The 27556-nt window shown below is 41.0% G+C and overlaps 1 protein-coding gene across 2 annotated transcripts in view; it reads right to left on the bottom strand.

Annotated features, from left to right (window-relative positions):
* LOC140196327 (guanine nucleotide-binding protein subunit beta-4) overlaps positions 1-27556 on the bottom strand; it is a 52395-nt gene that overhangs the window by 10547 nt on the left and 14292 nt on the right. For both annotated transcript variants that reach the window (XM_072255324.1, XM_072255322.1), the window contains exon 2: positions 2219-2311. In XM_072255324.1, the coding sequence (XP_072111425.1) occupies positions 2219-2275 (57 nt within the window). In that variant the 5' untranslated portion in view covers positions 2276-2311. The remainder of the gene's footprint in view (positions 1-2218; positions 2312-27556) is intronic.

The raw sequence follows: 27556 nt of genomic DNA, 5'->3' as shown, positions 1-27556 counted from the left end.
CATTGAGTAGTAGCGGTGGGCACACGGCCTCAGGTTTGGCCTCTCTTGGCTTGGTCACCTGCATTGTGGAACATGCCGTGGAACTGATGCATTCAGCACAACCCACACATTAATAATGTGGTCCAACTGAGTGACATATTAAATAAAGCATAACATATACAGACCGAGAGTATGGTTAAAAACTATGGCTAAGCACCTCAACTACTTCATTTAAACCTAGGGTGCACACCATTATGTCCTAATATTGTACAATTCATTAAGCGCTTCCCCCTACCCCACCAACACTAAATCTGTTGATCCTATTATGTTCAAGTTATGGATTTGTCTAAAGTAAACTTCAGTAGCTCTGAAAAAACTTACATCGTTATGCCCACCATTGCATTTTCACAGCTAACGGTCCCTTCATTCATTTTTGAAAGAGCTCATGTTATCCTTGGCTAATATCTTTCCCTGAACACTGAAGTAATGTTTTCTATGTAATCTTTGTAAAAGAAAAAAAAATTGGTTCTGTTATTGGAACCCTGACCATTTCTTGTTTTCTTACTAATATGCGCTTAAAAAAATCTCACTTTCCTGGATCTATTGTATCCTTGGTTCTTTTAATACACTCCTTCCTTTTATTAGTTAATCTCACACTTTCAGTTGAGCACAACAAATATTTGGTAAGGTGACACGCACAAAAAGTGCTGGTGAATGCAGTAGGCCAGGCAGCATCTCTACCTCTTCCTGTAGGTGCTGCCTGGCTTGCTGCGTTCACCAGCATTTTTGTGCGTGTTGCTTGAATTTCCAGCATCTGCAGATTTCCTCGTGTTTGGTAAGGTGAAGCATGTTTATCTTTGGATTGTTTAAATAGCCACCAAATTAATTTTGAACACCCTGTTAATATGTAGTTTTATCCAACAGTTCTGAACAGTTTCCCATCATCAGTCTGTCACTTAGAATTAAATTTAGCACAAGGCAAATTGAAAACCTTAGCAACTGTCAACATTTACCACAAATGATCATTGGATTTCATAGCACATTGCAAGTTACTAGACTTATTTATTTTAAATGCAGTTCACAATATGCCTATGAATTGCCAGTAATCCATTTACCTTTGAAGCATGTCATTTCCGAAAACCACCCTCAAAGCACCATGTGCAAAAGGATCAAAATAAAGCTTTAAAAAAAATGAATCTCAGGTATTCATTGATTATGGCCTGACATTTCTCAACACAAAATAAAAAGCATCAGTTTTTGATGACTATTTGGAGACAGCTATTCTGAGGCGAAAAATAAGGCAAAAGAGTTCACGGCCAAATAGGAAGACACTGACGTCATGGCACTCTGCCTGGAAAAGTCACAAGATGTCCAGTGAACTAGACCTAGTTGCTGTCAGCATTCACATGGAAGCTGAGATTGTTGCTTACAGATGATGTCACAAAGTGACAGCAAGTATAGGATCCAGGTGAATGGGAAGATGGATCTGTGGAGTTCCAGATATAACAATGTTTGGACAGTAAAACCACAAAAAATAGAAATAGTTAACAGACTAAATATTGGATGAGCAATTATGCAACCATATAAACAAATTTCAAAATATAGAATTGAAATTCTTAAAAAATAATTGTGCCCAATTCAGACTGGTGATTTATACAATACAGGCTAGAGTCAATGCCCATGTGATAAGCCTATGGCACTAGGCCTTATTTCATGACTTTGGGTGAGTAATTTACAAAATGTGGCTATTTATTTCACCACAAGCCTCTACAAGGGTCTACAGAAATTTAACACTCAGCTGAATAATCACTGTAAATAAATGATAGGTACTAACAGGTACAGATCTCCCTCCATCAACCCACAAACACTTCAATCATCAACATCCCAAGGAACGTCTCTAAGGTGGAACTTAACTGGAAAAAAAGAGCATGACGCACTATCTTGATTACAAGACTATTTGTAATTACTTAATAATTCTAATCAAATTATTTTGTTCACACTAATGATTTTCAGTAAATGGTAATACTTCCACTCTTTAGCATATGATCAGCAACCTTTAAAGTCTAAAAAAGACACATGTTCCACTAGTATTCAGTTGTGAGGACTTCCATACATGAATGATTCCAACATACTCCGTGTACATGCCGAGCAGCCACCAGGGTCGATTAACATTTAGTTGTTGCTAGTGAAATTGCAAAATCAGCAAAACTAAAAGCACATGATTAATGGAAAACCTTACCTTAATTTGATTCCTCAATTGCTCTGCTTCTTGTCGTAACTGTTCCAGTTCACTCATTTTCCTTGCTTAGTATCGAAATGTCCACACACAGATCTATAATGAAAAACAACTGGTCAGTGTTATTCAGACAACTGTTATACAATGAATTGTATTTTGGATATTATTGGGGGAAGGGCAATTTCGCTGAAGATGCTTTCAAAATTAATAGGTCAATACACAGATGATTTACTCTTACTCCAAAATAACCTCCTATTGTAAGCTTTATCTTTCAATAAGAAATGAAGCTACTAATCTCACACATTATAGATACCCATATATCTAACCCATTGTCCTTAAAAAGCTTTTTTTGGTTTAGAAAGTAGATCCCACAAATAAAGAAGAAAATCTGTGTAGAAATCAATTTTTGAAGGAAAGGCATAAAAAGAGCAGTATGCCACCTGGCTCTGTCCATGCTCTTTCTTTCAACAAGATCATTCACCCTTCAACAAGACCATGGTTGATTTTCTATCTCCTATTCACTTTTCTGCTTACCTCTTTATCTGAAGGCAGACTGGATTTTAAAACAGTTTTTTTTTATAAAAGGTATAAGATCTCACAGTCTTTGGGTACAAAAATTATGTGTGCACCTAGTCCCCAAATAAATTCCAGTTTCTTTTTATTGTTTGGAAATTTCAACACAGTTTAAAACAGTTTACCTTTTACTGCCCATATCCTTTAATATTCCCCTCAAGGGTCTCCAGTCAATCTCTCCAAAGAGTACAAAGCTATTTCTGTTGGAATATCCAGGATAATGCTTTCACTTTCACTGCCACCTCCAAATCCCTGTTCCCAATACTGCTATATTCTCTGGAAAACCACTGAAATAATGCATTTGAGGGGGGGGGGGGAGAAGAGAAATAGAATCTGGGACAAATGCATTAAAACTCAATTGTGTTTTACAGTGCCTATAAAAAGTATTCACCTCCTTGGAAGTTTTCATGTTTTATTGTTTTACAACATTGAATCACTGTGGATTAAATTTGGCTTTTTTTGACACTGATCAACAAAGACTCATCAAAATGAAAACAAATTTCTGCAAGGTGATCTAAATTAATTACAAATATAACACACAAAATAATTGATTGCATAATTATTCACCTCCTTTAATATGACACACCAAATCATCACTGGTGCAGCCAATTGGTTTTAGAAGTCACATAATTAGTTAAGTGGAGATCACCTGTGTGCCATTAAGGTATTTCAATTGATTGTAGTAAAAATACACCTGTATCTGGAAGGTCCAACTGCTGGTGAGTCAGTATCCTGACAAAAACTACACCATGAAGACAAAAGAACACTTCAAGCAACTTCATGAAAAGATTATTAAGAAGCACAAGTCAGGATACGAATACAAAAAAATTTCCCAAGTCACTGAATATCCCTTCAAGTACAGTTAAATCAATCAAGAAATGGAAAGAATATGGCAGAGCTGCAAATAGATAGATATCTACAACACATTACAGACCCTTCAGCCCACAATGTTGTGCAGACCATGTAACCTACTCTAGAAGCTGCCCATATTTCCCTACTGCATAGCCCTCTATTTTTCTAAGCTCCATATACCCATCTAAGAGTCTCTTAAAAGACCCTATTGTATCTGCATCTACCACCTTCGCTGGCAGTGCATTCCATGCACCCACCACTCTCTGTGTGAAAAACTTACCTCTGACATCCCCTTGTACCTACTTCCAAGCACCTTAAAACTATGCCCCCTTGTGTTAGCCATTTGAACCCTGGGAAAAAGCCTCCGGCCAGCCACACAATCAATGCCTCTCATCTTATACACCTTTTGAAAAAAAAATAGATCCAATACATTAAGTTTAATAGACTAAATTTACACGAGCAAACATTTGTACCATGCCGTTTTCATTTCATGCAATAAATCTGGAAATAGTGCCAGAATTAGGGACATTCTGATAATTGTTACAAAAATATTCTATCCATGGAGATTAAGTCATATAACAAATGGGGATCAGGTTGTAATTACAAGAGTTTACAATGCCGATGAAACTTTCTAATTTACTAACAGCAGACATCATGGGTAACAAATGCAATGCACTAACACATCAACTATCTCGTATATTAAAACTATGTTTATCTAGAATTCTGAGCTGCCTCATTTTCAGTGCTCATGAGTGACATTGTCATCTTGCTGAACAGTTCCTTCAGAAACTCTACAATAATACAAGAATCTTCCAATAATTGCTTCAAAGTGTCCAAAATTGATTGCAGATGACATTTTATGGTTCCAATAGTGCTGTTCCCACTGTCAAACAGGAAATTCTTATATTCCAAGTAGGCCCTATTTGACCGTAATTTATTAAGATCATTTGATCATTAAGATAAAATCTGCCTAGAACAAGCAGTCCTCAAAAACTGAGTGATCATACAAGAAGGGGACTAGTGAGGGAGGCCACCAGGAGATCGATGACAACAGACATCCCACCTCTCCCGGAAGATCCGGGAGTCTCCCGCATACCGTTAGTGGCTCCCTGACGCCCGGAAATTATATACAATATCCCGGAAATAGATTTTTTTTGAGAGGGAGAGGGAGAGCGAGCATCCTGGTTGGTCTCTCTGTGCTTAAGAGTGGTCCACAACCACCGGGCCGCGAGGGAACGATATGATTTGGCAATATGAAACGATATAAGTCAGCTGCACTTTTCCTCATTCCCTGTCACACACTGTTGAACTTGAACGCATGCGAGGTCATTACCCACGCGTCATCCATGTCAGCGCGGGAAGGAGATCAACTTCTCAAGCTTGCAAATGACGGCAGGCTGAAAAGTATGTTTGACATAACATCTCTGCCGGCATTCTGGATCAAAGTCAAGGCTAAATATCCTGAGGTAGCCACGAAAGCACTAAAAACGTTGCTTCCATTTCCAACATATTTCTGTGAAGCGGAGTTTTCTGCAATGAATGCAACGAAAACTAAATTGCGGAATAGAGTGGACATAAGGAACCCATTCGAGTATCACTGTCTCCAATCACCCCTCGATGGGACTGTCTTGTTGCAGGAAAACAAGCCCAGGGCTCCCACTGATTCAGCGATATTGGTGTGTTGCAATGATTTTATACGTTCATACGGGGAAAATATGCGCTGTGTGTTTAATATCCAAACATTACTTAAAATGTTATGATGCTATTGACTTATCACCTATATTCTGGTCCTGATCAACACCCCTGCCCCCCGGGTTGGCCAATCCGCAAGAATATTGTCAATATTAAACCGGTCTGCGGTGCAAAAATGATTGCGGACCCCTGCTAAGTAGATCTATCAGTTTTCTCTGTCGGCGGGCTTTACAGTCGACCTCAAAAATAATGACAGTGTTGCTCGCTGCACTGTTTGCAACAGTGACTTTTCTATTGCCCATGGTGGGTTAAAATGTAAAAGACATGTTGAGGTGAGTTTAACATGTGTCATTACAGCATAGCTAACGTTATTTAAACTAGCTGGCTAGCTGCTAAGGAGCTACGCTATTGACATCCTACGTGATGAGGCCAAACTCGCTGTAGACTTGCTTAAAGTTGTAATAGAATAAACATGATAATATAAGTACATATTTTAATGTCACATTTGCTGCATATACCCAACTTGGTTTACAGATTAGACAAAATCACTAAACAAAGTATTACATACACCCTTGGAGGTCGGGGGTGGGGGAATATGGTGTTGGGGGGGGGGGGGTGATACCTCCCTGAAATGAGTTTTTGCAGGGTGGGATGTCTGTGACAACTCTGGAGGAATTACAAGCTTCAGTGGCAGAGATGGAAGAGACTGCACATACAAATAGCGACCAGTTGCTTCACCAGTCGCATTTTTATGGAAGTGTGACAAAGAGAAAGTCACTGTTGAGAAAAACCTCACAAAATCTCAACTCAGATAAATGTGAGGTGGTTCACGTTGGTAGGTCAAATATGATGGCAGAATATAGTATTAATGGTAAGACTCTTGGCAGTGTGGAGGATCAGAGGGATCTTGGGGTCTGAGTCCACAGGACACTCAAAGCTGCTACACAGGTTGACTCTGTGGTTAAGAAAGCACACAGTGCATTGCCCTTCATCAACCGTGAGAGTGAGTTTCAGAACTGAAGGGTAATGTTGCAGCTATATAGGACCTTGGTCAGACCCGTCTTGGAGTACTGTGCTGAATCCTGGTTACCTCACTACAGGAAGGACGTGGAAACCATATGCAAGACTCGCTTTGCCCAGTGGCATGATCTCAGGGGTGGCTCCCCCTCCCCGACCAAACCTTCGCATTCTTGTTTGGGTGGATGCTGCGTATTGTGTCCCGTGTAACATCAGTAACCCAAAATAACATTCAGTCCACAATGTGTGGTTAAATGATTAATATTTTATATTTAAGGTATGGAGTTAGTAGAGAAACAAAAGAAAAGGAAAACAAATAAAAGGCGTCAATAATCTCATAAACACGTCCAGTGCACAAACGTTGGAGCTCACGGATTCCCTTTCGCAGATCCTCCTTCGCTCATCGTCGACCCCTGGGCTCCCGCCCCGAGCCCAGGCCCAGCGGGTCCGGCAACTGTCTTCTCAAGCCACGTCTTCTCTCTTCATCCTCCTCACGCCTTCTCCCCAAAGCCCGTGCAGCTAACAGCTTTCACACAGACAGAAAGAATAACATCTATCCCAATTGGTTAACAAATGAATACAAGTCCCATTATCACTAATTATAATCCAAGCATACTGCTATAGAAAACCACTGTCTCAGCAGTAAACAGTACAGAGAAGCCATTTTATTCACTGTAGCAGTAACATAAAAGAAGAAACCCTTACAGATATAAAGGGTGCAGAGGAGATTTACAAGGATCTTAACAGGATTGGGGAGCATGCCTTATGGAAATGGGTTGAGTGAACTCGGCCTTTTCTCCTAGGAGTGATGGAGGATCAGAGGTGGCCTGAGAGAGGTGTACCAGATTAGGAGGGGCATTGATTGCGTCAAGAGGCTTTTTGCCAGGGCTGAAATGGCTAGCATGAGAGGGCATAGTTTTAAGGTGCTTGGAAGTAGGTACAGGGGAGTTGTCAGGTGTAAGTTTTCTTGTTTGTTGTTGGTTGTTTTTTTTTTAAACGCAAAGAGGGGTGAGTGCGTGGAATGGGCTGCCAGTGGCAGAGGTAGAGGCGGAAACGATAGGGTCTTTTAAGATAGGTACATGGAGCTTAGAAAAATAGAGGGCTATGGGTAAGCCTAGGTAGTTCTAAGGTAAGGACATGCTTGGCACAACTTTGTGGCCCCAAGGGCCTGTATTGTGCTGTAGGTTTCCTATGTTTCTATCTCGGCTAGAGTTTGCCAGAAGGCACGTAGGAGACTCTGAGGTCAGTTGAAAGAAGCTTCTTTGCTCTGATGAAACCAAAATTACGCTTTTTAGCCAAACACCACAGATAATCAAAAACACATCATCCATAGAGTGAAGTATGGTGGTGGCTGCATCATGGTGTGTGGATGCTTCACTGCAGCAAGCACTGGAAGGTTTGTGAAGGTAGAGGATAAAATGAATGCAGCAAAACGCAGGGTAATCCTGGAGGAAAACCAGTTGCAGTCTGCAAGAGAACTGCAACTTGGGAGAAGATCTGTTTTCCAGCAAGTCAATAACCCCAAGCATAAAGTCAAAGCTAAACAGGAATGGCATAACAAAGCTAATGTCCTGGAGCTGACAAGTCAAAGTTTAGACCTCGTTTTAATTGAGAATTTGTGGCTGGACTTGAAAAAGGCTGTTTTCTCATGATCCTCATGCAATCTGATGAAGCTTGAGCATCTTTTGTAAAGAAGAATGGGGAAAACTTGTAGTGTCCAGATGTGCAAACCTGACAGAGACCTATCCACACAGACTGAAGGCTGTAATTGCTGTCAAGGTGCATCTATTAAACACTGACTTGAAAGGGATGAATAGTTATGCAATCAATTATTTTGTGTTTAATTGTAATAAATTTAGACCAATTTGTAGACATTTGTTTTCACTTTGACATGAAAGAGCCTTTTTCTGTTGATCAGTGTCAAAAAGGCCAAATTAAATGCACTGTCATTCAATATTATAAAACAATAAAACATGGAAACTTCCAAAGGGGGTGTGAATGCTTTTTATAGGCACTGTATATACATAATTTTACATAGCTGCAACTAGGCCATAATATTAACCTGGATTACAAAATTCCATATTTATGACTTAAATAATGCAGAGCCTGGGTGTCTGTACCTCCCTCTGCAATTGGATCCTCTACTTCCTAACCGGAAGACCAGTCTGTGTGGATTGGTGATAACATATCCTCCTCGCTGACGATCAACACTGGTGTACCTCAGGGGTGCTACTCTCTGTATACACATGACTGTGTGGCTAGGCATAGCTCAAATACCATCTACAAATTTGCTGACGATACAACCGTTGTTGGTAGAATATCAGGTGGTGACGAGAGGGCGTACAGGAGTGAGATAGGCCAACTAGTGGAATGGTGCCTCAGCAACAACCTGGCATTCAACGTCAGTAAGACGAAAGAATTGTTTGTGGACTTGAGGAAGGGTAAGACGAAGGAACACATACCAATCTTCATAGAGGGATCAGAAGTGGAGAGAGTGAGCAACTTCAAGTTTCTCAGTGTCAAATCTCTGAGGGTCTAACCTAGTCCCAATATATCAATAAAGTTATAAAGAAGCCAAGACAGTGACTATAATTTATTAGAAGTTTGAAGAGATTTGGCATGTCAACAAATACACTCAAAAACTTCTATAGTTATACCGTGGAGAGCATTCTGACAGGCTGCATTACTGTCAGGTATGGGGGGGCTACTGCAGAGGACTGAAAGCTGCAGAAGGTTGTAAATCTAGTCAGTTCCATCTGCGGCACTAGCCTACAAACTTCCCAGGCCATCTTTAGGGAGCGGTGTCTCAGAAAGGCAGCGTCCATTATTAAGGACCTCCAGCACTCAGGGCATGCCCTTTTCTCACTGTTACCATCAGGTAGGAGACACAGAAGCCTGAAGACACACACTCAGCGATTCAGGAACAGCTTCTCCCCCCCCCCCACCATCCGATTCCTAAATGGACATTGAAGCTTTGGACACTACCTCACTTTTTTTTTAAAAAATATACAGCATTTCTGTTTTTGCACATTTTTAAAATCTATTCAATATACGTAATTGATTTACTTGTTTATTTATTATATTTTATTCTCTCTCTCTGCTAGGTTATGTATTGCATTGAACTGCTGCTTCTAAGTTAACAAATTCCATGTCACATCCCAGTGATAATAAACCTAATTCTGATATACCCAGGAATATTCCTGTTTATACAAAACCAAGGATTACTCATCTGACAATTAAAGCTTCATTTTTACATAATCAAAAGTTCAACAACATAATTTAGTCCAGAATTTTGAAGATTCACAATTGTACTAAATTTCAAGCTCCTTGCTGCTGCTGCCAAAAATTTGCATTCAAGCGAGAATACTTAAATGCATTGCTCAAAACCAGGCAGCTGAATGTTGCAGAACACAAACAAAAATGACTATCGACCATTTTGATTTACATTGATACTTTCAATTCAGAACCAGAACCCATACTGCTCTGTTGATTCACACTCAACATGACTATTTTTTGTTAAAAACACACACACAATTCTAAATGCAGATATGACTCTCTGAATGTTTAGATTAATACTTTAAACAGTAATACATGCAGATGAGCTCAATTCTTATTTGCACTTACACAATTTTGGTAAAATTTTATTTTCATGTTGAAGAATCATTTTAAATTATGACAGATGTTCAGGAAATATACAAAATTAAGTAATCTGTTCAATCCACATGTGCCCAAGTTGTTTTCCATGACAATGGATAATTAATCTAGCAGCTAGTTAACAGTTTCCACAGGACAAAGTGGACAATACTTGTTAAGCAAAAGGAAAGATAAATGAACTTCACGTGTGAGACAAACAGAAATCACTTTGGATGCTTGTTGGCAGTATGTACTTCTACCATTAGGATGACAGCTACTAATGCCATCCGTCGCTACCAATACAGAAGGTAGTTAATTGTGCATGCAATAGGACAGCTGGACTATATTGAAAGGATAACTTTACACAGAATCTGTTGTGCATTTAAAAGTTTGCACTTACATCAGCTTCATCATTAAAGTTCATACTTCTATTATTAGAAGTATTTTTATGTGTGGCCAATTTGAAATATTGACTGAAATTCACAATACAATATCAAAATACTGCAAATTTGTCAGGAAATTCGAAAGATCACTTGACAGTTTCCAAAGTGGAATCATGCTACCCACCCAAATGTTCACACAAGTTTCTGGATATTTGGAAGACCAAGTTGCAGGAATGACACTAGGCAAAGTTAGCTTAACTTTATCTAAAAAGACTATCATTTGCTGCTGAAGTCTCTGTGAACATACTAGAAAATTTACCTCCAAAGCCAGCTCTCAGTTACTGAGCCCAATGCAAATGTCAATGTTAGTCAAGCCATACCCAAGGTCAACTAGTGTCAAGACTTCAAATTACTCAATTTTTTTTTTAAAGAGCCAAAATTAGTCCACTTTCAAAGTACATTTGAAATGCAAACAGTAATATCCTCTCAAAAAGTTCAGTACTTTCATTAGAGTGGTCTTCAGTGTTTACATTGTCAACCTAGAACTCTTAACAAAATTATGCAACAGTTTATACAGAAGATATAATTTAATAGCATTTAATTTAAATGTTATGTATTTAATATTGCACATAATTTAGTCCATAGTACAAAAGGATGCTGATTAGGAGTTGCAGCATGCATGAACAACAGCGAGGAGGAGCTGTTCACAACTTGATTTTTATGATAAAATTACACCAAAGACACCTAGTTATAAAATTGAAGGTACAGTTGCAATCACCCTCAAGCTGCACCAATGTCTTTCATAGATGAGGCAAATCATAGTCAACAGAGAAGACAGATGGCCACATGAGAGATAGTCCACTCCTACTATTCAAGTAGGGCCTCAAATGTTTTTGTAACATCCCAAGTGTTATTTGACCGCTTTGAGCAAGTTTCCCAGTTATCAGAGTTGTCTTCAAAGATGCTTTGAACACATTCTTAAATCTGTTCCTCTGTCTGCCTGGTAATCTCCTCCTATGACAGAGCTTGGAGTAGTGTCTATTTCAGGAATCTGATGTCAGATATGTGAACTGCCCAACATGTAACTAAGTTCTCATACTGGCAAGCAAGCCTTTGTGGAAAAGAGGAAGAGGCGAGGAACTAGGGTATTGACATTGGTGGTCATTCCTGTAAGGATCTTGTGCTGTATCTAAAACAGGTCACATAGGCATACAATGATCAAAGATTCACTGGTGCCCTGCAGACCATGAGCTCCATACCAGATCTGAGGTCTTATCTTCAGGTACCAATTTTCCTCATCTATCAAAGACTATGGTAGCAGTGGTGAATTTCATCAATGATGCCTTCACCAAGAAGTGACCCCAGAGCAGTTCTTCAGCCATTGGGAGCAGGAAAATCTCCCTGTAGTTACCACAGGCTTGTCTCCTTCCCAGAGATGGTCACAATTATAGCCACTCAGAATCAGAAAATCACATTGAAGATTCCATCTATTTTTAGAGTTACGGTGGATAAAAACTTCATGCAACAACTTCAAGTACAGCCAGCAGCCACTATCCATACCTTATCCACATCTCCTACAAATTCAATAGCTTACAGAAAAGTCTATCAACCTTATACCCACACCATAAATACATGCAAGCCTGGTATTAATCAATGGGTCTAAAATAGAACTATCCGTAACGAAGACGAATGACTAACAAGGTTTTGTCACTACCCTGCTTTCCTTAATGGTTCTTATCCCAAAATTATCTCACCTCCAGCAGAAGTTCTACAAGAATTGATCTAGCTTTCAAAGCCAACAGAAAGCTGTGTAACTTTCATCAACTACACGCTAGAGCCGAAGTTATGCAGACTACGACTCCAGTTTTTTTTTCCCCACTCCCACATCTGTGACCTTCAATAATAATGGCTCCTAGCAAGATCTTGGAAAATGAGGACCACTTCCTAAACTTTTACTACTAATGCTGCTTGAATGCTCTGTTACCTGTTTAACTATCAAAGTTTAAAAGTGTAAAGTTCTGTTGATGAACCATGGCTAAGATTAGACATCACTGCCAGGGATCCAAACTTTTTTTTATGTCATGGACCTCTGTCATTAGCTGTGGACCCCAGGTTGGAAACCCTTGCATTAATGCAAATAAACATTAAAATTAGCGAGATACATTGGATGGTTATGGACTTCAGGTTTTAAAAGTTAGTAGAATACTTACATTTCAAACCACTAAAAAGTCAATGCAACAAAATCCATCTTGCTACGCCAGTTTTGTTGATTTTTAACACATGATCTACGTAAATTGGCATAGCTGAAGGATTATACAATTTAAGTTATTGCATTGACTTACATCAAATTTCATTTTTCAAACTTGCATGATGTAAATTACAAATGAAGAAACAAGTGAACTTATGTTCAGGTGTAATAGTAACTATCACATCTGTCTTCTTCTATTCAACACCAACAACAATCATTGTGATAACAGTATAAACATGGCACGTACTATTGAGTATTTCGTATTTCAGTAATATTTGAATAATCTCGTAAATATATTGTTTAAGCATACTTTTTTATTTATATAATTATATAAACAAAGAATGTATATTCAAATATATGATAATTCATCATGGTTATGTGTTACAAGAAGCACTAAGGAAAGCAGGGTGATGACAAAACCTTATTAGTCATTAGTCTTCACTAAGGACAGTGCTGTTTCAGACCCATTGATTAATATCAGGCTTGCATATATTCATATGTCTCACCCTACCACATGATACTCGTGCAGCTCACTTAAAATTAAACACGAAGTTAGAGCCGTTGTCCTGGACTCCCGTCTCTTCCTTTGAATTAGTTTAATGTTTTGAAGTTACAAAACATAACAAAGGCAATGAGGTGTGTGTTTTTTTGTTAAAAAAAACAAACCCAAGATGGCTATCAACCTGTTGAAGAGCAGCAAGATGTTAGAACTAAAAAAAACCAGCACAGCTAGGAACGGCGAGCTAAAAAACACAGCCCAGCAAGTACAAGTTTTTTTTTAAAAAGGCAGCGTACCACGCTCTTCGGTGGGGAAGGCATGATTGAGTTTTTTTTTGAAGTCCGAAAACAGAAGAATTCACAGGTTAAAGAGTACCAGGCGATAATAATAATTAAGAGCAGAAAGATTGGTATGTTTGATTCCACAAGTGACAACTGGCTCACGCATACTGAGCAAATGAAAAAGCCACTGAGAAACAAGTATTAATTTTGATGAGCACATTGGGTTTAAAGGCATACAGTTTGCTTTGAAGATTAACTGCTCCAACAAAACCAGCAGAAATTAGCTTTGCTGATATTATCAAGGTAATGCAGGGACATTTAGAACAAAACCATTGCAGAATGCTTTAGGTTTCATAAGCAGAATCAAAAGGAAGGGGAGTTCATTTCTTCGTACGCTGAAGTGAAACAGTTTTCTGAGCATTGTCAGTTCAATAGCCTCAATAATTCACTAAGAGATCGTTCAGTTTGTAGAATCTTTCAAATGAACCATTCAAAAAAATGGTTCCTAACTTACATTTAAAAGAGCAGTTGAAATTGCTGTTTCAATGGAAACAGCAGACAGACTCAATTGAGTTGCAGTCAGGAATGAAAGTGAGTATGAGTAAAAATAGTGTCCGAGCAGAAACCAGCCTGGATAAACAAATTGTGTTACCGTTGTGGCAGGGGCTCACATATACAAAGCAAATACAGATTTAAAGGCAAAACTTGCAGAAAATGCAACGAAGTACATCATATACAAAGAGCATGTTGGGCAGATAAAAATAAATTGACTGCACAGGGAAGAGAAAAAGGCAAGTCAAGTTACAGTTTCAAACTCTAATCTGCATGTTATTTATGAAAAACTTGACAATGATGAGAATGACATAGGACTGTGTAGCCTTGAAAATTACAGTGTAAAAATTAACACTAGCAATATGGCTTACACCATATGTGAAGAAATTAATTAAAATGGAATTGGACACAGGCTCAACTGTTTCAGTCAATCCAGAAAATGAACTTGAACAGCACATCAAACATACTGAACTAAAGTCTGGAGAGAAGATAACTCCTGTGGGAATGACATTTGGAAAGGTGAATTACAACAACCGACAAGCCACACTGAGCTTGTGTGTGGTAAAAACAGGAGGACCACCACTGTAGGGACGTGAATGGCTGAGACAACTGCAACTTGATTGGAGTTCCATCATCATTTACATGCCATACCCCCTGCGACATTGTCAACTGAAACTGAAGCAAGTATTGTACTGGATGATGCCATAACTGTCTCCACGTGATACACCACGAAGTGTAACCCAGAGGACAAACAGGTGTTGGTGCCAGCCTCAGTGCCTCTGAGTGGAAACTGTATTGGACCAAGGAAGGACCATGCTGCTCAAGAGAAATCATGAAAGTAACAAAAGCAGTGGTTCCACTACAACCTTATTCTTGTAGACAACCTACCTGACATACGTGAATCAGTGTGGCAGTGGTGGGATAATAAGCCGAAAAGGGGTGAAGATGTCGAAAAGAGCTGTGCTGTGCTCATGGAAGAGTTAAGCCAAATACTCCAGGGATGGAGTCTCATGAGGATGGACAATGGAACATGATGGAGTCAGAGGAAGAGCACTTGGCCCAAGGTGTAGAGACTGGGTTTCACTGTTGGTGAATAGTTATATTAGAAAGTTAAAGACAAAGGGCATCATGGAGAAAGCATGTAAATTTTTGTACACGTGTTAGTTTTCATTTGCCTATTTGTAAATACTTTTTTTTTTAAAAACACAACTTTTGGGCAGCTTTATAAAACCCCGCGCACTAATGTGCTGTTGCAGCTTACTATCTTTTTTTTCCAACTGGTGACCCTCATTGGGCACACACCCACACCTGATAGCAAGATGTGACAATCAGGCAGTTGCTTGCAAAATGTGGCTTGGATTTAAACTGGAAGAGTTCAAGGAGCTTCGGAAATGTTTGTTTACTTGTTCATTTATTTACTGAGATGCAGCACAGAATGGGCCCTTCTGTTCCTTTGAGCCATGCAGCCCAGCATTTCCCTCCGATTTAAGCTTAGCTAAATCACGGGACAATTTACAACAATCAATTAACCTACAAACTGGTACATCTCTGAACTGTGTGCATTAAGGTTATTGCATGAACTTCAAGTGGGAAACAAAAAGCTGTTTGCAAAAGTAGATGCAAAGACCAATGCCCAGCTAGATGGATGGAAGGGCAAAAAGAAAGGAGTCAATGGAAATATGAAAACAGAGGATTTGTCAAATGATGTGGATGTGGAAAGCAAGAGGAGAGATCAGATTGTAAAGGGAACAATAGAAGGATTAATAAGAGAACAAAATGCACCTTCCCAAGATCAAGATGCACAAACTAGAAAAGGTGAGAAAAAGACCGACGAGAAGTTGAAAAGGAGGGAAGAGATAGAGAGAAAGAACATGAATGAGAAAGAGGAAGTCATGAAAGAGAGGAGGAATGCAGGAGAGGGAGGGAGGGAGGGAGAGACAGAGAGAGAGAGAGACAGAGACAGAGAGAGAGAGAGACAGAGACAGAGACAGAGACAGAGACAGAGACAGAGACAGAGACAGAGAGAGAGACAGAGAGAGAGACAGAGAGAGAGACAGAGAGAGAGACAGAGAGAGAGACAGAGAGAGAGACAGAGAGAGAGACAGAGAGAGGGGGGGGCCAGGGCCAGAAGAGAAGCAAGGTTTGAAGTCGATCCAGACAGAAAAGCAAAGGACAAGAAAGATGGCCACCGCTGTCAGGACCACTTCCTGCTGTCTCAGAATCAACTCCTCCAACCACCACAGAGGAGGACCTAGAACCCGAGGCTCTCTTCACAGCCATAAGTCTCACCAGCCACACAGAGTGATCCCTCATGTCAGGAAAGATGCTATACCACAAGAGTAAGAAAGTCTCCACAGTGATTAAATCTTTAGGCCTGAGTGGGATAATTTAAAAATTTACTATGCTGTGGATGTCTGCATATAGTAATTGTATTATAAAATATACTGTGTATATGGTTGAGATGTAATCTCAATTGACTTGGGGTTTATAGCTAAGCAGGGAGGGGTGTTGGGCGTTTACTATTTCAGTAATATTTGAGTAATATTGTACACATTAAGCATTCCTTGTTGCTTATATAATTCATTGTGCCTATATGTAAAAATACACAAATTGTATATGTCAGTACACTACCATGTGATACGTGCATGCCTCGCTTAAAGTAAACGCAAAATTGGATGCATAATTCAGCCTCCTGCCCTCCTTTGATCTATTTCAATGTTTTAAAATTACGAAACAGAACATATACCACCAATGATATCCTGAAAAAAAAGGAGTAGGAAACTGTAAAATGTAAAGTGGTGCGGAGATTCTCACCTCCCACAAATCTGCAGATGCTGGATATCCAAGCAACACACACACAATGCTGGAGGAACTCAGCAGTCTAGGCAGTGTCTATGGAAAAGAGTACAGTCAATGTTCCAAGCTGAAACCCTTCAGCAGGACTGGGGGAGAAGAGATGAGGAGCCAGAGTTAAAAGGTGGGGGGAGGGGAGGGAGAAACAAGGTGATCGGTGAAACCGGGAAGGGAAAGGGTGAAGTAAAAGCTGGGAAGTTGATTGGTGAAAAGAGATACAGGGCTGGAGAAGGGGTAGTCTGATAGGAGAGGACAGGAGGCCATGGAAGAAAAGGGGGAGGAGCACCAGAGGGAAGCAATGGGTAAGCAAGGAGATAATGTGAGAGAGGAAAAAGGGTAAGCAAGGAGATAATGTGAGACAGGGAAAAGGGTAAGCAAGGAGATAATGAGAGACAGGGAAAAGGGTAAGCAAGGAGATAATGTGAGAGAGGGAAAAGGGGATGAGGAATGGGCGGGGGGGGGGGTGTGGTTGGTGCCATTACCGGAAATTCGAGATATCAATGTTCATCCCATCAGGTTGGAGGCTACCCAGAAGAAATACGTGTTGTTCCTCCAACCTGAGTGTGGCCTCATTGCGACAACAGATGCGGCCATGGACTGGCATGTCAGAATGGGAAGTGGAATTAAGATGGGTGGCCACTGTGAGATCCCGCATTTTCTGGCAGACAGAGCGTAGGTTCAAAAAAAAAAAAAAGGGCTTCCCCTCCTCCTCCTCCATCAACATTGCCCTCAACCGCTTCTCTTCCATTTCACGCATGTCTGCTCTCTCCCCACCCTACCAGGGCTAGGGTTCCTCTTGTCCTCACCTACCACCCCACCAGCCTCCGCGTCCAGCACATAATTCTCCGCAACTTCCGCCATTTTCAACAGGATCCAACCACTAAGCACAACTTTCCCTCCCTCCTTCACTTACTGCTTTCTGTAAGGATCACTCCCTACACAATTCCTTTGTTCATTCATCCCTCTGCACTGATCTCCCTCCTGGCACTTATCCTTGCAAGCAGACAAGTGCTATACTTGCCCCTACACCTCCTCCCTCACTACCACTCAGGGCCCCATACAGTCCTTCCAGGTGTGGGGGGGGGGGGGTGTTCAAGTTCAACAGTGCGTAACAGGGAATGAGGAAAAGTGCAGCTGACTAATATCGTTTCTTATCGCCAAATCATATCATTTCCTCACAGCCCAGTAGTACATGCTTTGCAACCCGGTGGTTAGGGACCACTGGCTTAAATTCTCTCTTCTTGATATTGAGCTGTAGACAATGCTTCCTGTAGATCACATAAGCACATTTCTGCCACACCAAAGCCTGACAATTACATAGAAGGTCGAAGTAGGCAATGTCCATCAGACCTTCTACCACTTTGATAAATTTAATAAAATTAAATCATGTGTCTTGAAGCCATGCTAGTTCTCCATAAAATATACTTCTCATTCCTAGTTACATATTCCATTTTTTAAAAAACTCTTTCCTGTTGTGATTCAGACTTGAAATTCATTAATTTTTCTTCATCTAGTCCAAATGAAAATCCTCAGGAACAAGAAAGCTAATGAAGGTACAAGCAAATGGCCTACACTACATTTTCTCCAATCTTTCAGACTGGATCAAATTTTTAGTTTCATTTAGTTATATGCTGGCGTGTTTTAATACTCACCATTTTAAATGCAAATAGGTCAGTTGAGAAGATAAATGCTAAATACTTAAATCAACATCTGCATTCTATCAGGAGTCCTGTTTCATTTTACAGGTTAAAAATGCAGCAGATAGCTCAGTCTTGTCATATGTCTGAAAGACATGAAATAATCACATGGCATGGGATTTTCTTTTTAATGGTAGTCTCTCAGCTTTACCATAATGAGGCAAACTATAACGTCCTATGCAATTCACTATTAATGCCAGTTCAGCTTCTCCCATCAGTTTTGTCTTGCAGTGCATGTCACTAATCTGTACGAAGACCATTAAGTCACAATATTTAAGTTTCATTTCCACCTTTTTAGTGTGGCATTGCTCCTATGTATCATGACAATATGACGCCACTACTGTTAAAGTTATGATGCAACTACTTTTTTCAGCAGCAATAATTATAACAAATAACGAAGGCATAATGGAAAGCTTTGACTTCGTTTGGATAACACATGAAAACAATACCCTCAGACTTGCCAATATCAGGCCAAGAAAGCCCACATTCACATGGTTTATAAAATATTCTGGAATGCAGAATGATTCACAGTGCCCACTGCTAATCTACACCTATTAGACCCTCGAATATTACTAAGTAAACATTCTTGGATCATTATGCATTGTGTTCAGATGAAGTTGTTTACACGAGGAGCGACAGATCACGTTAATCCAATGAGGAGAATCCTACATTTCCCCATTGCTTCCTCATTTACCACCTATTTACTTAACCTGGGACAAAAACCATTTAAAAAAAATCAAGTTATTCATGTAAACTTCTAAAATTAAGGTATATTCCCTGATCGCAGTCATCCAGTTCTGTTCCAAATGGTTCATAAAACACCTTTGTAAATTGTTGATACTTTGAAAGCACAAGTGCAGGTTACTTAAAACTTGACCTTGTACTTCTCAACAGGATACTGAAAAGTTCAATTGCCCAATAATATTTTTAGAAAATGTCATAAATTCCTCCAAAGCTTGTTAAGTGAAAAGGTATCCAATTATGGCCATTTAAAGGCTATACATTCAGGGCCTCAAAACAACATACGAGAGGTGATTGATAAGTTCGTGGTCTAAGGTAGAAGGCGTCTACATGTATTTTAGAAAACCTAGCACATTTATTTTTCCTACATTTACACACTTAGTCCAGCGGTCGTGGAGCATACGGATCCCTTCTTTGTAGAAGTCGGCGTCTTGGACCTCCAGAAAGTGTCCACAGCGGATGTGATTGATAAGTTCACAGCCTAAGGTAGAAGGAGATGAGTTATACAGCTCCTGTTACATGCACGTGCAGTTCAACTCTTTGAGTGATTATGCAGAAAGTTTGAAGTTAATAACTCATCTCTATCTACCTTAGGCCACAAACTTATCAATCACCCTTGCTGTGTACCACTTACTGGAGGTCCAAGATGCCGACTCCTACAAAGAAGTGATCCATATGCTCCACGACCACTGGACTAAGTGTGTAAATGTAGGAGGGGACTATGTTGAAAAATAAATGTGCTAAGTTTTCTAATATTGACTCCTTCTACCTTGGGTCACAAACTTATCAATCACCCCTCATAACTTCCTACTTTAATCATAATCCTGCAGTTACCTGTACTTTTACCTCTACACTTTACAAAATACTTTCCAGCTAAAAGCAGCACATAACAGAACTAGATAGAAAGACAGGAAACAATTCCTAAAATATACAAGCCAGCAGAAACAAACCACTGGATCTTTATGAATTCAATATCATAAAAAACTCAATATCATATCAGGGACAGTCAGCATGGCTTTGTGAAGGGCAGATCGTGTCTAACAAGCCAGATAGAGTCCTTTGAGGAGGTGACCAGGCATATAGATGAGGGTAGTGCAGTGGATGTGATCTATATGGGTTTTAGTAAGGCATTTGACAAGGTTCCACACAGTAGGCTTATTCAGAAAGTTAGAAGGCATGGGATCCAGGGAAGTTTGGCCAGGTGGATTCAGAATTGGCTTGCCTGCAGAAGGCAGAGGGTGGTGGTGGAGGGAGTACATTCAGATTGGAGGATTGTGACTAGTGGTGTCCCACAAGGATCTGTTCTGGGACCTCTACTTTTCGTGATTTTTATTAACGACCTGGATGTGGGGGTAGAAGGGTGGGTTGGCAAGTTTGCAGACGACACAAAGGTTGGTGGTGTAGATAGTGTAGAGGATTGTCAAAGATTGCAGAGAGACATTGATGGGATGCAGAAGTGGGCTGGGAAGTGGCAGATGGAGTTCAACCCGGAGAAGTGTGAGGTGGTACACTTTGGAAGGACAAACTCCAAGGCAGAGTACAAAGTAAATGGCAGGATACTTGGTAGTGTGGAGGAGCAGAGGGATCTCGGGGTACATGTCCATAGATCCCTGAAAATTGCCTCACAGGTGGATAGAGTAGTTAAGAAAGCTTATGGGGTGTTAGCTTTCATAAGTCGAGGGATAGAGTTTAAGAGTCGTGATATAATGATGCAGCTCTATAAAACTCTGGTTAGGCCACACTTAAGTACTGTGTCCAGTTCTGGTCACCTCACTATAGGAAGGATGTGGAAACATTGGAAAGGGTACAGGGGAGATTTACCAGGATGCTGCCTGGTTTAGAAAGTATGCATTATGATCAGAGATTAAGGGAGCTAGGGCTTTACTCTTTGGAGAGGAGGAGGATGAGAGGAGACATGATAGAGGAGAACAAGATAATAAGAGGAATAGATAGAGTGGATAGCCAGCACCTCTTCTCCAGGGCACCACTGCTCAATACAAGAGGACATGGCTTTAAGGTAAGGGGTGGGAAGTTCATGGGGGATATTAGAGAAAGGTTTTTTTACTCAGAGAGTGGTTGGTGCGTGGAATGCACTGCCTGAGTCAGTGGTGGAGGCAGATACACTAGTGAAGTTTAAGAGACTACTAGACAGGTATATGGAGGAATCTAAGGTAGGGGCTTATATGGGAGGCAGGGTTTGAGGGTTGGCACAACATTGTGGGCTGAAGGGCCTGTACTGTGCTGTACTATTCTATGTTCTATGTAATATCTTAGGCCTAATTTCTGAAGAGAGACAGATTAGTAATATATCATACAATATTACTTCACATGGGAGTTGCAAGGACTCCAGGATTCCATCTTCCTTATTTTCTAAAGTTTTAACTTTTGGAAAAAAATAAAGATCACCTATCATTATAACATTTCACTCCCACTGCCTATAATGCCATTCAGTCAAACCAAGGATGATATTTTACTTCAGTACCATTACCACAATATCTTTAATGAAGAGTCAACAGTCATTAAAGGATTTGCTTACCTGAACTAACAGCCAGCCAGCTACTTTGAGAACATAAACCCCGATTATACAAGAGCATAATAATGAAGGAAAACATGAGCAGGAGAATGCTATCCAGCCCTGTGAACCTGGTCCAACATTCATTGAGTCATGAACGTACCAGTGACCGAGGCTCTGCAGCTACTGAGGGAAGAGAATGCCAACTATGTTGGGAGTGCTGCAGGCAAAACACACCCGGATATAATCAGCCAACTGACAAAATAGATCCTGAGATCCTCTCCAGCACAGAAGCCAGTTTTCAGAAAAATATATTCATTCCACATGATAACAAGGAACAGCTGATAAGCACAGGAAGCAACAGCAGATAAAATCTCGGCAGTAAGACTGGGTTCTGGATTAGTTTGCACCCCAGATTAAGGTGATAAAGTACAATAACAATACTGGCTTCTACCTAACAGTGTGGAAAATCACCTAGGTTTGTTTTCTTCCCAAGGAGAATAAATCCATTCTGACAAATTGCCATCCACACTGCTTTTAATCAGCAGTAAAGTGATGGAAGGTGACATTGACAAGTGCCACAAGAAGCATTTACTAATCAATACTCAGGTTGGGTATCACTCTGCTTCAGGTCAAGGATGTGGTGAGACTGACTGCCCTGGACATCACCATATGGATGCTTTCTGCTGCCCTTGATATTATCCTGATGCCCTTAAGACTGATGGTGGGAATCTCAGGAGAAATCTGAAATCGATCATCAGTTCAATACCTCTGGGTGAACAATACTGGTCTTCAACATTTACACAGCAACTGCAGCATCACTGAGGACAACTAAGTGTAGCATCCTGGTAAAATTGAAGGCAAGAGGAATATACCACAACAGCTTTTGTCATATTTTGCAGAGAACACATGCCCTTTAGCCAACATCTGTGCCAAACATGACGCCAAAACAAACTAATCCCTTCTGCCTGCACTTGATCCATATCCTTCCATTCCAGGCACATTCATGTGCCAATCCAAAAGCATCCTAAATACTATTAGCATATCTACTCCATCACCACGACTAGCAGTACATCCCAGGGAACACCACCAAAAAAAAAACTTGCTCCAAACATCTTTAAAACTTACAAACACACACAAAATACTGGAGGAACTCAGCAGGCTGGGCAGCATCTAGGAAAAAGAATACAGTCAATATTTCGCGCCGAGACCCTTCATCAGGACTGGATAGGAAGATGAGGAGTCAAAGTAAGAAAGTGGAGGGAGATGAAGACCAGATGGTGATAGGTGAAACCAAAAGGGGGAGGGGTGAAGTAAAGAGCTGGGAAGTTGATTTGTGAAAGGGAAGGGGGAAATCTGATAGGAGACGACGGAAGGCCATGGAAGAAAGGTGAGGAGCACCAGAGGGAGGTGATGGACAGGTAAGGAGATAAGGTGAGTAAGGGAAAAGCAGAGGGAGAGGGCGGTGGGGGTGGGGGGCATTACCTGAAGTTCGAGAAATCAATGTTCATGCCATCAGGTTGGAGGCTACCCAGACTTAATATAAGATGTTGCTCCTCCAACCTGAATATGGCCTCATTGTGGCTGTAGAGGAGGCCATAGACTGACCTGCCTGAATGGCAAAGAGAAATGGAATTAAAATGGGTGGCCACAGAGATACTGCTTTTTCTAGCGGATAGCGTGTAGGTGCTCGGCGAAGTGTTCTCCTAACCTGTGCCAGGTCACCCTAAAATATAGGAGGCCACATCGGGAGCAATGGATACAGTAGATAACCTCAGCAGACTCACAGGTGAAGTGTCCCCTTACCTCGAGGACTGTTAGGGCCTGAATGGTAGTGAGGGAGCTGGAGTAGCACTTGTTCCGCTTGCCAGGGTAAGTGCCAGGAGGAAGATCAGTAGAGAGGGATGAATGGACAAGGGAGTCGCATAGGGAGCCGCATAGGGAGCAATCCCTGCAGAAAGCAGAAAGTGGGGGGTGGGGGAAGAAGGGAAAGATGTGCTTGGTAGTGGGATCCCGCTAGAGATGGCAGAAGTTACAGAGAAATATGTGCAGGATGCAGAGGCTAGTGGGGTACTAGTGAGGACAGAGGAACCCTATTCCTGGTGGGGTGGTGGGAGGATGGGAGGGCAGCATTAATGGTGGAGGAAGGGAAGCCCCTTTCTTTGAAGGAGGAGGACATCTCCTTGGTTCTGGAATGAAAAGCCTCATCCTGACAGCAAATGTGGCAGGGATGGAGGAATTGAGAGAATGGAAAGAGATATAGTCCAGGTAGCTGTGAAAGTCAGTGGGTTTATAGTAGACATTAGAAGATAAGCTGTCTCCAGAAACATCGAGAAAGGGGACAGAGGTGTCGGAAATGAACCAGGTAAATTTGAGGGCAGGGTGGAAGTTAGAGGCAAAGTTGATGAAGTCGATGAGCTCCACGTGGGTGCAGGAAGCAGCACCAACGCAGTCGGTATAGCTTAGGAAGAGTTGGAGAGTGATTCCGGTGCAGGCTTGGAACAGTGTTCCACGTAGCCGACAAACAGGAGGGCATAGCTGTGACCCATGCGAGTGCCCATGGCTACACCTTTTGTTTGAAGGAAATGGGAGGAGCCAAAGAAATTATTAAGAGTGAGGATAAGTTCCTCTAGAGGAGAGTGGTGGTGGAGGGGAACTGGTCTGGTCTGGTATCCAGAAAGAAATGGAGAGCTTTGAAGGGTCTCAGCCCAAAACATCAACTGTATTCTTTTTCCATAGATGCTGCCTGGCCTGCTGAGTTCCTCCAGCATTTTGTGTGTGTTGCTTGGAGTTCCAGCATCTGCAAGTTGTCTCTTGTTTGTGATCTTTAAAATTTTCCCTCTTTTACCTGAAAGCCCTCTTCCACCCGGAAGAAAAAAAATTCTATCTACCCTAACTACGCTAAATTCTATAAACTTCTATCAGTTCTCCCCTCAGCCTCTGATACTTCAGAGAAAACAACCAAAATTTGTCCAGTCTCTCCTCTAATTAGCTGTACTCCAGGCTGCAGCCCGTTAAGCCTCTCCTGGACCAACTCCAAAGCCTCCATATCCTTCCTGTAATGAGGAAACCAGAATTGCACAAAATGCTTCAAGTACAGCCTAACTGAAGTTTTATACAGCTGCAACATGATTTCCTGACTCTCATAGTCAATGCCCTGACCAATTAGGACAAGTATATCATATGCCTTGTTTATCATAGTTGCTCAAGGATGTCATGGGGGGAATTGATCAGAGCAAATGCAAAGCACATCAAGAGGAAGTGGTTAGATGTGGCAGTCTAGTGGATTGACTGTTACTGGTCCATAAGACATAGCAGCAAAATTAAGCAATTTGGCCATCGTCTGCTCCGCCATTCAAACATAGTTAATCCTTTTAATCCCCCCTTCTCAGCCCCATTCGCCACCCCACTCCCCATAACCTTTGATGCCATGGTCAATCAAGAACCTATCAAGCTCTGTCTTAAATACACCCAATGATCCGGCCTCTACCGCTGCCTGTGGTAACGAATTCCACAAATTCACCACCCTCTGGCTAAAGAAATCTCTCTGTATCTTTGTTTTAAATGGACACACCTCTATCCTGAGGCAGTGTCCTCTTGTCCTAGATTTGCCCCACCATGGGAAACATCCTTTCCACATCTCCTCCTTCTAGGCCATCCAACATTCAAATGGTTTCAATGAGGTCCCCCTTCATCCTTCTAAATTTCAGTGAGTACAGGTCCAGAGCTATTAAACATTCCTCATATGATAACCCTTTCATTCCCAGAATCATCCTTATGAAATTCCTTTGAACTCTCTTCAATGCCAGCACATCTCTTCTTGGATACGGAGCCCAAAACTATTCACAATACTCAAGGTGAGGCCTCACCAATGCCTTATAAAGCCTCAGCATCGCATCCCTGCTCTGAAATTCTAGACCTCTGGAAATTGCATTTGCCTTCCTCACCACCAACTCAACCTGCAAGTTAACCTTCAGGGTGTTCTGCACAAAGACTCACAAGTCCCTTTGCATCTCAAGAGTTTTGGATTTTCTCTCCATTTAGAAAATAGTCTGCACATTTATTTTTACTACCAAAGTGTACTACCATGCATTTTCCAACATTGTATTTCATTTGCCACTTTCTTGCCCATATTCCTAATCTGTCCAAGTCCTTCTGCAGTCTTCCTGTTTCCACAACACTACCTGCCTCTTCACCAATCTCATATCATCTGTAAACTTAGCAACAAAGTCAATTATTCCATCATCTAAATCATTGACAAACAGCATAAGAAGCTGTCCCAGCACTGGCCACTGCAAAACACCACTAGTCACTGGCAGCTAACCAGAAAAGGATCCATTTATTTCCATTTACTGCCTCCTACCAATCAGCCAAAACTCTAACCATCCTAGAAAACTTTCCTGTAATACCATGGGCTCTTAACTTGGTAAGCAGCATCATGTGTGGTACCTTGTCAAAGGCCTTCTAAAAATCCACATATATAATATCCACTACATCCCCTTTATCTATCCTACTTGTAGTCTCTTCGAAGAATTCCAACAGATTCATCAGGAAACATGCTGAATTTGTCCCATCTTGTCCCGTGTCAGCAAGTGCTTATAACCTCATCCTTGACAATTGACTCCAACATCTTCCTAACCACCAAGATCAGGCTAACATGTCTGTAATTTCCTTTCTGCTGCCTCTTCCTTCCTTAAAGAGTGGAGCGACATTTGCAATTTATCAGTCCTCCAGAACCATGCCAGAGTCCAATGAGTCTTGAAAGATCATTACTAATGCCTCCACAGTCTCTACTGACATCTCTTTCAGAACCTGAGGGTGCAGTTCATCTGGTCCAGGTAACTTCTGCATCTTTAGGTCTTTCAGCTTTTTGAGCACCTTCTCCCTTGTAATAGTAACTGCATACTTCTCTTCCTTCACACATTACAACATCTGATGTACTGCTAGTGCCTTCCACAGTGAAGACTGGTGCAAAATACTCACTTAGTTCATATGCCATCTCTTTGTCCCCCATTATTATTTTTCTGGCCTCATTTTCCAGCAGTCCTATATCCAGTCCCATCTTTCATTTTTAATATACTTGAAAAAGCTTTTTTATCCACCTTGATATTGTTTGCTAGCTTGCTTTCATATTTCATCTTTTCCCTCCCAATGATTCTTTTAGTTGCTTTCTGTAGGTTTTTAAAAGCTTCCTAATCCTCCATCTTCCTGCTAATTTTTGCTTCGCTGTATGCCCTCTCTTTTGCTTTTACATTAGCTTTAACTTGCGCTAACAGCTATGGTTGTGTTATTTGCCATTTCAGTATTCCTTTGGTTTTGGAATACATCTATCCTGCACCTTCCTCATTTTTCCCAGAAACTCAAGCCATTGCAGCTCTACTGTCATCCCTGCCAGCATCTCCCTCCAATTTACTTTGGCCAACTCCCCTCTCATACTACTGTAATTTCTTTTACTCCACTGAAATACTGCTACATCAGACTTCAATTTCTCCCTGTCAAATTTCAAGTTGAACTCAATCATATTGTGATCACAGGCTTCTCAGGGTTCCTTAACCTTAAGCTCCCTAATTGCCTCCAGCATAACCCTCATTCCAGTACAGCTGACCCAAAAGTAGGCTCAACAAGCTGTACTAAAAAGCCATCTTGTAGGAATTCCGCAAACTCATTCTCGAGATCCATCACCAACCTGATTTTCCCAATCTACCTGCACGTTAAAATTTCCCATGACCATCGTAACATTGGCCCTTTGACACGCCTTTTCTATTTCCCATTGTAATCTGTGGTCCACATCCCAGCTACTGTTTGGAG

This window comes from Mobula birostris, chromosome 4, assembly GCF_030028105.1.
Source record: "Mobula birostris isolate sMobBir1 chromosome 4, sMobBir1.hap1, whole genome shotgun sequence".
NCBI classification, from domain to species: domain Eukaryota; kingdom Metazoa; phylum Chordata; class Chondrichthyes; order Myliobatiformes; family Myliobatidae; genus Mobula; species Mobula birostris.
Note: the sequence above shows the minus strand (reverse complement) of the source record. Positions and strands in the feature narration are given on the sequence as shown.